The sequence below is a fragment of the Pongo abelii genome, chromosome 20 (assembly GCF_028885655.2).
Source record: "Pongo abelii isolate AG06213 chromosome 20, NHGRI_mPonAbe1-v2.0_pri, whole genome shotgun sequence".
In the NCBI taxonomy this organism is placed as follows: Eukaryota; Metazoa; Chordata; class Mammalia; order Primates; family Hominidae; genus Pongo; species Pongo abelii.
In genome coordinates this window covers 50,983,946-50,999,619 of record NC_072005.2, presented here as the reverse complement: position 1 = coordinate 50,999,619, position 15,674 = coordinate 50,983,946, and the positions used below count along the sequence as shown (strand labels likewise).

The 15,674-nt window shown below is 52.1% G+C and overlaps 2 protein-coding genes across 2 annotated transcripts; both read right to left on the bottom strand.

The window, feature by feature from the left end:
• Nucleotides 1-5,358: 5,358 nt before the first annotated feature.
• APOC2 (apolipoprotein C2) lies at nt 5,359-6,411 on the bottom strand. Its single transcript, XM_009232766.3, has 3 exons — nt 6,357-6,411; nt 6,030-6,189; nt 5,359-5,765 (listed from the first exon to the last, which is right to left on the bottom strand). The coding sequence occupies exons 1-3, from the start codon at nt 6,409-6,411 to the stop codon at nt 5,675-5,677; spliced, it is 306 nt and encodes a 101-aa protein (XP_009231041.1). The 3' UTR covers nt 5,359-5,674.
• Nucleotides 6,412-9,564: 3,153 nt separating this feature from the next.
• APOC4 (apolipoprotein C4) lies at nt 9,565-12,628 on the bottom strand. The gene is made up of 3 exons (XM_002829382.3): nt 12,553-12,628; nt 9,980-10,121; nt 9,565-9,730 (listed from the first exon to the last, which is right to left on the bottom strand). Exons 1-3 carry the CDS (start codon nt 12,626-12,628, stop codon nt 9,565-9,567), a joined length of 384 nt encoding a protein of 127 aa, XP_002829428.1.
• Between the last annotated feature and the right edge of the window lie 3,046 nt (nt 12,629-15,674).

Genomic DNA, 15,674 nt, shown 5'->3' with positions numbered 1-15,674 from the left:
GTTTGGAGAGGGTGTTACGGAGGCCCAGAGAGGACAAGACTCTCAGAGGCTGTTAACTCTTCTCCCGTGAAATTGGGTGGAGGTCTGGCCAAGATTCTAACCCTTGTGGTGCTACTGACCGGATAAGATATCCTGGACAAGTGACGTCTCTCTTTTTTTTTCTTTTTTAGACGGAGCCTCACTCTGTCCCCCAGGCTGGAGTGCAATGGCGCGATCTCGGCTCACTGCAACCTCGGCCTCCCGAGTAGCTGGGATTACAGGAGCACGCCACCACTCCTGGTTAATTTTTTTTTTTTTTTTTTTTTGAGACGGAGTCTTGCTCTGTCACCCAGGCTGGAGTGCAGTGGCGCGATCTCGGCTCACTGCAACCTCTGCCTCCCGGATTCAAGCAATTCTCCTGCCTCACTCAGCCTCACAATTTTTTTTTTTTTTTTTTTTTTTTTGTAAGTAGAGACGGAGTTTCACCGTGTTGGCCAGGCTGGTGACAAGTGACATCTCTGTTTGAGCCTCAGTTTCTCCCCTTTTATAAACTAGGGATATAATCGTACTCGTTCTTCGTCTTCCCGTTTTGCCCCGCTGTGTTACTGGGAAGACGTAGTTAGATCACGAATGGAAAACATCAGGCCCTGGGCCTCATGTTTAAGTGGTCAATATTCGGGGCGCTGTGATTATGAACTTTATATATTACCTGGAAAGAGAGTAAGCTTTGCATTGGGATATTATAAATATTTAATTATCATTTTATTATCAGTTTCCTCCACTTTCCTCTAGGTCTCAGCTCTGTAATAGTAGCTCTAGCTCTAGGAAGCTCTCTCTCAGGCCTTTTCCCATCCTCCCTTGCCCCCTCAGCTCCTCCACCCCACCCCTGCTCACTTTGTGTCATCACTGTCAGGGATGGGTGTGTCTCAACTGGGCAGGCTGATCCGAGACTGTTGTGGTCACTGCTGTATCTCCAGCACTGCCCTGGAGATGATTGCCCTGGGGATGAAGCTCTCTAAGTGCAGAAGGTGAGTGACTTACCTCTCTGAGGGCTAACACAGGGCAAGAAGGAACCTTAGAAAACTTCATTCCTGGCCGGGCGCGGTGGCTCACGCCTGTAATCCCAGCACTTTGGGAGGCCACGGCAGTCGGATCACGAGGTCAGGAGATAGAGACCATCTTGGCTAACACGGTGAAACCCCGTCTATACAAAAAATTAGCCGGGCGCGGTGGCGGGTGCCTGTAATCGCAGCTACTCGGGAGGCTGAGGCAGGAGAATGTCATGAACCCGGGAGGCGGAGCTTGCAGTGAGCCGAGATTGCGCCACTGCAGTCCGGCCTGGGCGAAAGAGCGAGACTCCGTCTCTCTAAAAAAAAAAAAGAAAGAAAGAAAGAAAAGAAAACTTCATTCCCCAGCCAGGTGCGGTGGCTCACGCCTGTAATCCCAGCACTCTGGGAGGCCGAGGCAGGCGGATCATCTGAGGTCGGGAGTTCGAGACCAGCCTGGCCAACATAGTGAAACCCCATCTCTACTAAAAATACAAAAATTAGTCGGGCGTGGTGGCAGACGCCTGTAACTCCAGCTACTCGGGAGGCTGAGGCAGGAGAATTGCTTGAACCCAGGAGGCAGAGGTTGCAGTGAGCCAAGATCATGCCACTGTATTCCGGCCTGGGCAACAGAGCAAGACTCCGCCTCCAAAAAAGAAGAAAGAAAAGAAAAAGAAAACTTAGTGCCTCATCCCCACTGTTACAGACAATAATGGTGTTAATAACGATTCTTTGAATGTGTAGGCCCAGTCTTTAAGTCCAGGGATGAAGTGAATAGACTAAGACAGGGATTGAGGAGAGACTTTGTGGGGTCTGAAGCTTATGTGTTTTGGTGGGCTTCTTTTTTTTTTTTTTTTTTTTTTTTTTGAGACGGAGTCTTGCTCTGTCACCCAGGCTGGAGTGTGCAGTGGCATGATCTCGGCTCAATGCAAGCTCCGCCTCCCGGGTTCATGCCATTCTCCTGTCTCAGCCTCCCAAGTAGCTGGGACTACAGGCGCCCACCACCACGCCCAGCTAAGTTTTTGTATTTTTAGTAGAGACGGGGTTTCACCGTGTTAGCCAGGATGGTCTCGATCTCCTGACCTTGTGATCCGCCTGCCTCGGCCTCCCAAAGTGCTGGGATTACAGGCATGAGCCACCACGCCCGGCCTGGCCTCTTTTAAAAAGTACCAAATTGGCCGGGCGTGGTGGCTCACACTGTTATCCCAGAATCTTGGGAGGCCGAGGCTGGCGGATCACCTGAGGTCGGGAGTTCAAGACCAGCCTGACCAACATGGAGAAACCCCCATCTCTACTAAAAGTACAAAATTAGCTGGGCATGGTGGCACATGCCTGTAATCCCAGCTATTCGGGAGGCCGAGGCAGGAGAATCGCTTGAACCTGGGAAGCGGAGGTTGTGGTGAGCCGAGATCATGCCATTGCACTCCAGCCTGGGCAACAAAAGGGAAACTCTGTCTCAAAAAAAAAAAAAAAAGTACAAAATTTCTTGTACAAATTTAGGCAGAGGACCATGGAAAACCCAGGCAAGTGAGGGGCTTTGAAACTTTCTCCAGCCTCACTGCAACCCCAACTGTGCTCTCAGCTGTAAATACAAACTACTGCAATCTGCTTTCCAAGTCTCAAACACTGCAAGGGCCAATGTGTTGGAGCATGACGAGGTCTAAGCTTCTCATGAGAAGTGTGACCTTGGACAGGGCTCCTGTGGAGCCAGGTTCCCTGCAGAGCCTTCCTATGCTCTGTTGAGTGACCAAATAAATTCTGCCATTCCGTCCAGGCTTCGTGGCTCATGCCTGTAATCCTAGCATTCTGGGAGGCCGAGGCAGAAGAATCGCTTGAGCCTAGGAGTTTAAGACCAGCCTTGGTGACATAGTGAGATCCTAGCTCTACTAAAAATTAACAAAATTAGGTGGTGTGGTGGCATCCACCTGTGGTCCAGCTACTCCGAGTCTGAGGTGGGAGGGATGCCGGAGCCCAGGAGTTCGTTCGAGGTTGCAATTAGCTGTGATCACACTACTGCATTCCAGCCTGGGTGACAGAGTGAGACCCTGTCTCCAAAAAAATTAAAAATCATAATAAGTAAAAAATTCTGCCATTCCTACTGTAAGTCACAGGACAGACCCACGCTTCTCTCCACTAGGGGGCGCAAAATACTGATCAAGGGCTGTGATTTCAGGTTCTAAAGGAGAAAGGGGGCTGGGGATCCAACGTTTCTGGTCCTGAGGAGAAGGGATTGGGGGGTCCCAGACTCCTGAGTTCTAGGGGAAGAAGAATCTAGGGGCCTGGACTCTGGGGGCCCTGAGGGGAATGGGGTTCTGAGAAAGAAAGGAGGAGTCTGAGGCCAGCACCAGGATTGGTTGGAAGCCGAACTGGTCCGGGCAGTGCTTTGGTTTGGCTAGAGTCCGTGGGAACCAAGTGGACAGAGCAGGGATTGTTACTCCAGGGTCTTCCCCTCCCCACCACCCGCTGCGCTTGGCAGCCTCTGTTCTTCCCAGGCCCCAGGGACTCGGGGGCATTGCCCACAGTCCCTCTCCAGGGCCCCTGTTTTTTACTGGACTCAGCTGCCCAGCCTCAGGACCTGGGAAAACTGCCCCAAGGGTGTTGAAAGCCTGGCAGGAGGTTAATGCCAAGCAGATTAGGAGAAATACAAGCAGTGGATCCCCAGAGACCAATAGCCCCACCCATGGGACTTGGGGAGCAGTACCACCCTGGACTCCCTCAGGATACAGGAATCTTGGCCCCCAGCCCCCTTCATTCATGGTCCCAGCACTGGCCTCCTTCAGACCATGGAGCCTCTGCTTATTTGCACCTTTTGCCTTCTGTGCTTTTTGCTTGCAATTTTTTTTTTAATAAGTTTTTCTTTTTTTTTTTTTTTTTTTTGAGACGGAGTCTCACTCTGCTGCCCAGGCTGGAGTGCAGTGGCGCTATCTCTGCCTCCAGGGTACAAGCACTTCTCCTGCCTGAGCCTCCAGGTAACTGGGATTACAGGCGCGGGCCACCCCTGGCTAATTTTTGTGTTTTTATTAGAGACAAGTTTCACCATGTTGGCCAGGCTGGTCTTGAACTCCTGACCTCAGATGATCTGCCCACCTCAGCCAACCAAAGTGCTGGGATTACAGGCGTGAGCCACCGCGCCGGCCCTAGAGGTCTGTCTTCGTAGGTCCCAGCCAAGAAGTACTGACTTGGGCACCATTCTCCCGTCTGCCACGGGACCATTATACACTGATTGCAGTGGCACGTTGGAAGTGTCAGCCCAGGCCTGGTGCGGTGGTTCACACCCGTAATCCCAACACTTTGGGAGGGCAAGATGGGCAGATCGCTTGAGCCCAGGAATTGGAGACTAGCCTAGGCAACTTGACGAAACCCCGTCTCTACTAAAAATACAAAAAATTAGCCAGGTGTGGCAGTGGGCATCCCTAGTCCCAACTACTTGGGAGGTTGAGATGGGAAGATCTCTTGAGCCCAAAAGGTCAAGGCTACAGTAAGCCAAGATCTCACCACCGCACTTCAGCCTGGGCGACAGAGCAAGACATTATCTCAAAACAAAATAAATAAAATAAAAAATGTGTCAGTCCAGCAACTGTAAGGCAGGAAAATAGGGAGGCAGGGAACATAAGGCCAATTCACTTCAGCTATAACAGGAAACATCCTCTCCGGTAGGCCATAAATGACTTTGTAACTTTTCTTCACCCTCTCCATTTACATAGGGTGTACCAGAAGTAACCAGTGGAAGGGGAATCCTCTAGGGGGAATTTAAACTCCCCGAAATTCTGTAACAGGGCATTTGAACCCATATGCTTGGGCGCCCCACACTGTTTAGTGTATGTTCGTTTTCAATAAATCCCTTCATTTCTTCCTTGCTTTGTTTGTGCATTTTGTCTAGTTCTTTGTTCAGGACGCCAAAAACCTGGACACCATCCACCGTTAACAACTGGAGACTGTCAGAGGCCACTGTGGACTAGCTGTGTCTATGATTTGTCATTTTACAAATGAGAAAGCTGGATTTTGACCTGGCGCGTTGGCTCATGCCTGTCACCCCAGTACTTTGGGAGGCTGAGGTGGGTGGATCACTTGAGGTCAGAAGTTTTGAGACCAGCCTAGCCAACATGGCAAAACCCTACTAAAAATACAAACATTAGCTGTGCACAGTGGCACATGCCCGTAATCCCAGCTACTCCAGAGGCTGAGGCACAGAGAATCACTGGAGCCTGGGAGGCAGAGGGTGCAGTGAGCCGAGATTGCACCAGTGCTGTCCAGCCTGGGTGACAGAGTGAAACCCTGTCTCAAAAAATAAAAAAAGAGAGAAAGCCGGACTCCAATAAAGAGTAGTCTCTAATTACTGTTACGATTATTTATTGTTACTATTCACTGCTTTATTCCCATGGACCCATGGGTTAGGGCTCCCTACATACAGTAGGTGCTCATTAAATGTTCGCTGGACTGAGTCAGCCCCTCCATCTTGGCCCCTGAGTCCTCAGAAAAGCAGTGCCATCCATGAGAAGCAACTTGAATTGTATTTTTTATTGAAAAGAATTCAGGCTAGAGTTGGGAGGAGGATGCAAGAGCTACTGGGAAGGGGGAGCTCAGTCTGAACCTGGGGGATCAGGGGAGTGGGGGATTCTTCCCTTGCCCACTGATGGGGGGTCTGGCTGTTACTCCTCTCCCTTCAGCACAGAAAGAACTTGGTCGGTAAAAATGCCTGTGTAAGTGCTCATGGCTGTTGTGCTTTTGCTGTACAAGTCCCTGGGGAGAAAGCACAGATGGTTAGAGGGAGGAGGCGCTGGGGGCCTGGACTCATGGGTCTGAGGGAGGAGGGGCTGGGGGCCTGGACTCCTGGGTCTGAGGGAGGAGGGGCTGAGGCCTGGACTCCTGGGTCTGAGGGAGGAAGAGGGGCTGGGGGCCTGGACTCCTGGGTCTGAGGGAGGAGGGGCTGGGGCCTGAACTTCTGGGTCCTGGATGCAGTCGGTGGTATGGGCCAGACCCCATTTCTCCAGGGGCAGGTGCTACCTGAGTTTCTCATCTACAGCGGGCAGGTATGTCTTCTCGTACAGGTTCTGGGCGGCTGCCTTTGCTGACTCCCAGTAACTGGAGAGAGATTCCTGCACCTGGGTGAGGAAGGCTGGGCTAGGCAGCTCATCTTGCTGGGGCGGTGGGGCCCCCTGGACCTCTGCAGGGGGAGAGTGTGTCAGGAGAGCCCGTGGGGCTGCAGCAGGGGGAAAGGAGGCAGGAAGGAGAGGAGAGGGCAGAGGCAGAGGTAAGAAGGGCCTGGGCTGGGAAGATGCTTGCAGCTCATTCCCCTCCCCAAGGCCTCCCTCCCCGGAAGCCCACACTCACCGAATCCCAATACCAGGAGGACAAGAAACAGAGCCGGGAGGAATCGTGTGCCCATAGTGTCGGGAGACCTGGAACATTGAGGGGGTGTCATATGGCAGGCTGACTGGAGGTGGCTGTTCCTGTGGTCACTCTGGTGGGGGGACTGAGATCCTGCTCTGTGTGTCCTCGGTGTCCCAGTCAAGTTTCCCATGCATGGACTTGGACACAGCCCCCTTCTTGGGCCTCACTTTCCAACATTCTGTGATTCTACTCCTGATTTTAACATTTTAATTATTATTTTTTTCTTTTTTGAGACGGAATCTCACTCTGTTGCCCAGGCTGGAGTGCAGTGGTGCAATCTCGGCTCACTGCAACCCCCACCTCCCAGGTTCAAGCAATTCTCCTGCCTCAGCCTCCCCAGTAGCTGGGATTACAGGCACCCGCCACCACACCCGGCTGATTTTTGTTTTTGTATTTTTTGAGATGGAGTCTTGCTCTGTCACCCAGGCTGGAGTGCAGTGGCGTGTTCTCGGCTCACTGCAACCTCTGCCTCCAGGGTTCAAGCAATTCTCCTGCCTCAGCCTCCTGAGGAGCTGGAATTACAAGCGCCTGCCACCATGCCCGGCTAATATTTTGTATTTTTAGTAGAGATGGGGTTTCACCATGCTGGCCAGGCTGGTCTCGAACTTCTGACCTCGTGATCCACCTGCCTTGGCCTCCCAAAGTGCTAGGATTACAGGCTTGAGCCACTGTGCCCCACCTAATTTTTGTATTTTTAGTAGAGATGGGGTTTCACCATGTTGGCCAGGCTGGTCTTGATCTCCTAACCTCAAGTGATTTGCCTGCCTTGGCCTCCCAAAGTGCTGGGATTACAGCTGTGAGCCACCACGCCCAGCTGCTAATTTTTATTCTTTTGTAGAGATGGGAGACTTGCTTTGTTGCCCAGGCTGGTCTGGAACTCCTGGGCTCAAGCGATCCTCCCATCTCGGCCTCCCTAGGATGCTGGGAGTACAGGTGTGAGCCACTGAGCCCAGCCTAGAAGGCTTTCTTGAGCACTTAAACAGTTCTGGGCCCAGCAGGGAACACAGCAAAGCCCCTGCCCTTTGCTAAGGCTGAGTCAGTGCAGGGAGGTGCTCTGCAGACACCATTAAGGACCCACAGTAGATCAAATGTGTTACCTTAGGGCTCTGCCCTAAGTCAGACCTCATGTCCCTGCATCTGCTCATTGAGTTCTCACCCGGTCTATGAGAGAGGCACTTTTGGTGACGAAGAACATGCACAGGGCACACTATCATCATCCACACGTAGGAGATGAGGAAGTATGGCAAAAAGAGGGTGAGATCTGATCCCCAGAGAAAGAATGGCACAAGCAAATGGTCTACAGTTCTTTTTTTTTTTTCCCCCGAGACAAGGTCTTGTTCTCTTGCCCAGGCTGGAGTGCGATGGCGCAATTTTGGCTCACCGCACCCTCTGTCTTCCGGGTTCGAGCGATTCTCCTGCCTCAGCCTCCTGAGTACCTGAAAATACAAGCATGCACCACCACGCCTGTCTAATTTTTGTATTTTTAGTAGAGACGGGATTTCACCATGTTGGCCAGGCTGGTCTCCAACTCCTGACATCAAGTTATCCGTCCGCCTTGGCCTCCCAAAGTGTCTGGATTACAAGTGTAAGCCACCACGCCCAGCCTACAGTTCTTTTTTAGTTTTTCAAATTCTTTCATTCTTTTTTTCTCCCAAGACTGAGTCTTGCTCTGTCACCCAGGCTGGAGTACAGTGGCACGATCTGGGCTCACTGCGACCTCCGCTTCCTGGGTTCAAGCAATTCTTCTGTCTCAGCCTCTGGAGTAGCTGGGATTACAGGCATATGCTACCACACCCGGCTAATTTTTGTATTTTTAGTAGAGATGGGGTTTCACCATGCTGGTAAGGCTGGTCTCGAACTCCTTGACCTCAGGTGATCCACCCGCCTCGGCCTCCCAAAGTGCTGGGATTACAGGCATGAGCCATTGTGCCTAGCCATTTTTCTTTCTCTTTTTCAGAAATGGGCTTTCTCTGTCACCCAGGCTGGAACACGGTGGCAAGATCATAGCTCACTGCATCCTCAAACTCCTGGGCTCAAGGGATCCTCCCCATCTCAGCCACCCCAACTCTAAGCAGAAGCTCAAATAGTCTACAGTTCTAAATTCTGTGATTTGTGGAGTGTGGTGGTGCACCTGTAGTCCCAGCTACAGCTACTGGGGAGGCTGAGGCAGGAGGATTGCTTGAGCCCAGGAGTTTGAGTCTAGCCTGGGTGACATAGCAAGACTCCATCACACACACACACACACACACACACACACACAGTCATGGTTCCAACACGGGCTTCTAACATTGTGCCTCTTAAAATTCCTGCTTTATCGATCTTTGCCCTCTCCATGCTGACGCCCCCCTGTCCCCGCACCCTGAGTCCTTTTCTTACCAGACTCTGGCAGGCTGTCCTCACCAGCTCCGGACAGTCACAGAGACGCTTTATAGCGGTTGAGACCCACTTCCGCTCCACAGCCACAACCCCCATCCTTTGTCTAGGCCAAAGTCCTGGCCAACAGAACTGCTGAGGGGGTGGGTGGGGACAGAAAGGGCAATGACGTCCCCCAAGGTCACTTCACAGGGAACCTTCACTCAAGTGACAGGGAACCCTCACTCTGAGAATTCGCCTCCGACAGAGGCTGGGTTGGGGGCTGTGGAGGGGTGGGAGGTGCTGGGTGCCCACTGGGAATGGAGTCAGAGCTTGTGGGATACAAGGGCGAAGCTCTCAGTGAGGGCCATCATGGGGACCTGCTGACTCCACCTGTGCTCCTGTCCTCACCCTCCTGAAACTGTCGCACCTCGAAGTCCCCCATTCTCTGCAAGTCCACAATAGGGTGTTATCCCTTGATACCCTTCCCGACTCCCCTACTCTTCCTTCCCCATCAGGTGTCACCTCTTCTACTCATTGATTCCTGGGAGGCAGTGGGGTGGGTTTTTTTCTGGCCACACTGGGGAAGGATCCAGACAGGGACACAGATGAGACTTTATTTATTGGAGAAGTATGAACTTTTTTTTTTTTCTTTTTGTTTTACCCCCAAGAGATCTCGCTGTGTTGCCCAGGCTGGTCTCGAACTCCTGGGCTCAAGCCATCCTCCTGCCTCAGCCTCCTGAGTAGCTGGGACTACAGGCACCCACCACAACCACACCTGGCTTGTATGAACATTTTAACCCTGGTCCTTGTCCCCACAGACAAGCCTGGGGCACAGGCTATGGGTCTTGTTCAAGAGGCTGTCTTTGGATTCGAGGAGCCAGGCCTTGGTGCGCGGACCCAGGTCCCTCAGGTGGTCGTCATAGTAGGTCTGCATGAAGCCCCGGAAGGTGCTTGGGCTCCTACAGGAGAGAGGACATCACAGTGGAGGCCCCAGCTCTCCCCAGGTGTTCTCTGCCCCATTTATCCGCTCCTCTCTGTGACCTAGGAGTTCCTGCTCTCAGCATTAACCCTCCACTCCTCCCAGACCTAGGGGTCACAGCCCCACTCCCACCCTTTCCTCCTCCCTGAGACCCAGGGGTCCAGGCCCCAGCCCCTCCTCCCTCAGACCCAGGAGTCCCCACCCATCACCCAGCCCAGCACACCCTCACCAGAACCATTGCCACCCGTCTTTGGTCCTGTTCACCACTGGCTCCAGCAGCTCCTTTATCCTGCCACTCACCAGGCTCCAGCGACTCATCTTTAGCTTTGGCGGGGGGCTCGGGGTTCCTTCCTGGGCTTCTGGCTGGCATGCTAGGTGGAACCAGAGGGCAACTTGGGTGGGCTGGGACCCTAGAATCCCCCTTTTTCCCTTTCCCTCCATGCTCATCCTGTGTCACTCCTGGTGGCCCAGGGGCAGCCCCCTGCCAGTCCTCTCGCCTCCTGCCTTTACCCTTATATGTGCCCTGACCGCTTACCCCTCTTCAACCATCAGCCATCTCTTTTTTTTTTTTTCTTTTTTTTTTCCTTTTTTATTTTTGAGACAGAGTCAGTCTCTTGCTCTGTTGCCCAGGGTGGAGTGCAGTGGCATGATCTCGTCTCATTGCAACCTCCACCTCCTGGATTCAAGCAATTTTCCTGCCTCAGCCTCCCGAGTAGCTGGGATTACAGGCATCTGCCATCATGCCCGGCTAATTTTTATATTTTTAGTAGAGATGGGGGTTTGCCATGTTGGGGCCTCGAACTCCTGACCTCAAGTGATCCACCCACCTCGGGCTCCCAAAATGCTGGGATTACAGATGTGAGCCACCCCGTCCGGCTGGGCCATCTCTTCAACCTTGTGTCAGTAGTCCCTCCTGTCACCCTGTCTGCCTGTGGTTCCCCTCTAATGGCCTCTCTAATTGCCATCCTCTGATGCCTCCCTTCACCACCTGATTTTGCCGCCCAGGAACTACCCCCTTCCCCCTTAGTTCTCCTGTGACCCCCACCCTGTCTGAGCTACGTCTGTGGACAGTGGAGGGAGAGCAGGAGGTGACTTTCTGCCCCCAGGGGCAGACATTGGCTTAGCCTTGCTGGCAGTTCCTCTTTCCAGGCCAGACCTTCTACCCATGCATCTGGACAAAGTCTCGCCTACAGAGACCAGCCGTCACGCGGGGGCCACATGTGGCTGGCTGTGTGCCTTGGCCGGTGACTTATCCTCTCTCCCCATGACTCAGTTTCCCCTTTTGTAGAATGGGATAATAGTTTCTACCTCAGGGTTATTGTGAGAATTAAGAGTTACTACATACGATGCACATGGAATGGTGCCTTGCACATTGTAGGCACTATATAAGTGTTAATTTTTTTTTTTTTTTTTTTGAGACGGAGTCTCGCTCTGTCACCCAGGTTGGAATGCAGTGGCATGATCTCGGCTCACTGCAACCTCCGCCTCCCGGGTTCAAGCGATTCTCTGGCCTCAGCCTCCCGAGTAGCTGGGACTACAGGCGCGTGCCACCATGCATGGCTAATTTTTTGTATTTTTAGTAGAGATGGGTTTTTACCCATCTGTTAGCCAGGATGGTCTCAATCTCCTGAACTTTCGATCCGCCCGCCTCAGCCTCCCAAAGTGCTGGAATTACAGGCATGAGCCACCGTGCCTGGACCGGTATTAAAAATTTAAATTTCTACTGGATAATGCTGATCTAGAATATGATCCCATTTTAAAATAAAGTACATGGCCGGGCGTGGTGGCTCATGCCTGTAATCCCAGCACTTTGGGAGCCCAAGGCGGGCGGATCACCTGAGGTCAGGAGTTCAAGATAAGCCTGGGCAACATGGCAAAACCCTGTCTTTACCAAAAATATAAAAAATTAGCCAGGCATTGGCCAGGCGCAGTGGCTCACGCCTGTAATCCTAGCACTTTGGAAGGCCGAGGCGGGCGGATCATGAGGTCAGGAGATCGAGACCATCCTGGCTAACACGGTGAAACCCCATCTCTGGTAAAAATACAAAAAATTAGCCAGGCGTGGTGGTGGGCACCTGTAGTCCCAGCTACTCGGGAGGCTGAGGCAGGAGAATGGCGTGAGCCTGGGAGGCGGAGCTTGTAGTGAGCCGAGATCGCACCACTGCACTCCAGCCTGGGTAACAGAGCGAGACTCCGTCTCAAAAAAAAAAAAAAAAAAAAAAATTACCCAGGCATGGTGGCATGCGTCTATAGTCCCAAATACTCTGAAGACTGAAGCAGGAAAATCCCTTGAACCAGGGCGGCGGATGATGCAGTGAGCCCAGATCGCACCACTGCTACCACTGCACTCCAGCCTGGGTGACAGAGTGAGACTCCGTCTCAAAAAAAAAAAAAAAATGCATGTGCAAAACACAGACGTACACACCAGCACACACTCACAGACCCCCTCACACGTGTCCACACACTCAAATATTTTGCACACACATACCCCACAGAGAGACAGGTGCACACAAATACACATATGTGCACAGACATGCACTTTTTACCACGACTGCATACTCCCACTTCCACACACGCACGCGCACACACACACACAGATGATCCCAGTTTGTACCAATGTTACATTCACATTTCACTCTCAGCCACTGACACACAAACTCCCCGACACGCACACGCATACGCACGCCATGAAACGCACACGCTCCATACTCATGTCTCACGTGGCTACAGAGCCACAGGACACACAGCCACACTCACACCCACCAGGTGTGGGCCCCACATCCTCCACCCTCTTCTTCTCACCCCCAATGCAGGCCAGGACCAGCACGCAGAGGCACAGGGCAGGCAGGGCCTGGAGCCTGTTTCTGAGGAGGGACATTTCTGGGGGTTCCGTGCCTCTGTCCCTCTGTGCTCAACTCTGCGGGCTGGGGGAGGGGAGGCTGCACAGAGCAGTGCCCTCCCCCGGCCACCTCCCCGGTTGGCAGAGACTTCAGAGAGCAGGGCCCAGGTGACAGTGGCAATCAGAGGTCATGCCTCTGTGGGCCTCCCTCCTTCTCACCCTCCCACACCGTGCCCTGAGAGAAGACAGAGGCTCTTGAACCTCCTGCACTGAGGCAGGTTCAAATCCTGTCTCCACCTCTCATGACAGCCTCATTTGCTGGCCTCAGTTTCCTCCTCCATAAAGTGGGAGACACAGTACATATTTCAGGATATTACTTGAACAAATACAAAGAAAGGCGCAGTGGCTCACGCCTGTAATCCCAGCACTTTGGGAGGCCGAGGTGGGCGGATCATATGAGGCCAGGAGTTTGAGACCAACCTGGCCAACATGGTGAAAAACCCTGTTTCTACTAAAAATATAAAAATTAGCCAGACGTAGTGACGCGTGCCTGTAATCCCAGCTACTCGGGAGGCTAAGGCAGGAGAATGGCTTGAACCCCGGAAGTGAAGGCTGCAGTGAGCCGCTATCACACCACTGCACTCCAGCCTGGGTGACAGAGCAAGACTCTATCTTGAAACAAAACAAAACAAAAAATGAAGAAAGCTCTTACCGTGGAGCCTGGCAATATAGGTGCTCAAAGATCATCGCTGTTGGCCGGGCACGGTGGCTCATGCCTGTAACCCCAGCACTTTGGGAGGCTGAGGCGGGCGGATCACGAGGTCAGGAGATGGAGACCATCCTGGCTAACACGGTGAAACCCCGTCTCTACTAAAAATACGAAAAATTAGCCGGGCGCGGTGGCGGGCGCCTGTAGTCCCAACTACTTGGGAGGCTGAGGCAGAAAAATGGCGTGAACCTGGGAGGTGGAGTGTGCATTGAGCCGAGATCGCGTCACTGCAGTCCGGCCTGGGCGAAAGAGCAAGACTCCGTCTCAAAAAAAAAAAAAAAAGGTCATCGCTGTTATTATTATTTTGTGTCTAATTTCTCCTAGTCACTGGGCTGCAGGGCCAGGCTTGTGGTAGGTACTCAATAGGGCCCAAGGGTTGATGGCAGGAAATAGCAACACAGTCTCATGTCTCCAGCCTCTGTTTCTTCCGGGGTGGGCTGGAGCCCGATCACTTCCAAGCATTCCTTGAGTTCTCAATTCCAGCTCTTTCTCCTCGGGGTGACTCTGGCTTCAGACAGACCTGGGCTTCGAATCCCCCACTTCTTCACTGCGTGACCTGGGCAAATATGTTTTCTTTTCTGGGGCTCAATTTGTTCAACTGTAACATGGGGTTGATAGGGAGCACCTGCCTCCCAGTGTCCTTATTCAGGAGGGCTGAGGCCTATGCAGGAGAGCTGCAGGTGCACATAGTAGGAGATCATCAACATCAGGCCCAGGGCCAGGGCGGTGGCTCCCACCTGTAATCCCAGCACTTTGGGAGGCCGAGGCAGGTGGATCAGTTGAGGTCAGGAGTTCAAGACCAGCCTGGCCAATATAGTGAAACCTGGTCTCTACTAAAAATACAAAAATTAGCCGGGTGTGGTGGTGCACGCCTGTAATCCCAGCTACTCAGGAGGGGTGATGGAGCGAGACCTTGTCTCAAACACAAAACAACAGTAACAACAACAAAAACCAACAAAAACAACCCCACATCAGGCTCAGTCCCATTGCCAGAAATAGAGCATTTTTCTCCTGAAGGACCCAGCTGCACCCCAGGGCACATGGCTCAGGGGACTATGGACTGGATTCTTTTGTCTACGCTTGCCAGATGAAATAGAGGAGGCCCAATTACATTTGAATTTCCAATCAACAGTGCATGATGTTTTAGTATAAGTATGTCCCATGCAATATTTGGGAATTATACCAAAAAATTTTTTTGCTATTAATCTGAAATTCAAATGTAACTGAGCATCCTGCATTTTTACATGGCAAATCTGCAAACCCAACTTTGGCCACAACCTGAACAACTGTGCAGGACAGTCTTGACCCAGATGTCTGCCTTGGCAGAATCTTGTCCATCCAAGAGGCCCCAGCATGAGCACAGTAGGTGCGCAACAGATGTCCCCCACAGTTCCTCTGTAGCAATCATCAGCAGATTGAAAACACCCAGAGTTTCTGTTTGGGATGACAAAGACGTCCTGGAAATAGTGGGGACGGTTGCACAACAGTGTGAATGTACTTAATGCCACTGAACTGTACACCTAAAAATGGCTGCAATGGTTAAGTTTTTTTTTTTTTTTTTTTTTTTTTGAGGTGGAGTCTCGCTCTGTCACCCAGGCTAGAGTGCAATGGGTGACAGGGCACGATGGAGCAAGATAGAGTGCGATCTTGGCTCACTGCAACCTCTGCCTCCCGGGTTCAAGCGATTGTCCTGCTTCAGCCTCCCGATTGGCTGGGATTACAGGTGCGCGGCAACCACGCCCGGCTAATTTTTTGTATGTATGTATGTATGTATGTATGTATGTATTTGAGACAGAATTTCACTCTTGTTGCCCAGGCTGGAGTGCAATGGTGCGATCTCGACTCACTGCAACCTCAGTCTCCTGGGTTCAGGCGATTCTCCGGCCTCAGCCTCCTTAGTAGCTGGAATTATAAGTGCCTGCCACCATGCCCAGCTAATTTTTTGTATTTTTAGTAGAGATGGGGTTTCACAATGTTGGCCAGGTTGGTCTTGAACTCCTGACCTCAGGTGATCCACCTGCCTTGGCCTCCCAAAGTGCTGGGATTACAGGCGTGAGCCACCATGCCTGGCTTAATTTTTTGTATTTTTAGTAGAGACAGGTTTTCACCATGTTGGCCAGGGTGGTCTCAAACTCCTGACCTCTCAGGTGATCCATCTACCTCAGCCTCCCAAAGTGCTGGGATTGCAGGCATGAGCTGCTGAGCCTGGCTGCCCAGCTAATTTTTTTATTTTTTGTAGAGACAGGGTTTTGCCAAGTTGCCCAGACTGGTCTTGAACTCCTGGGCTCAAGTAATCCTCCCACCTCGACCTCCCTG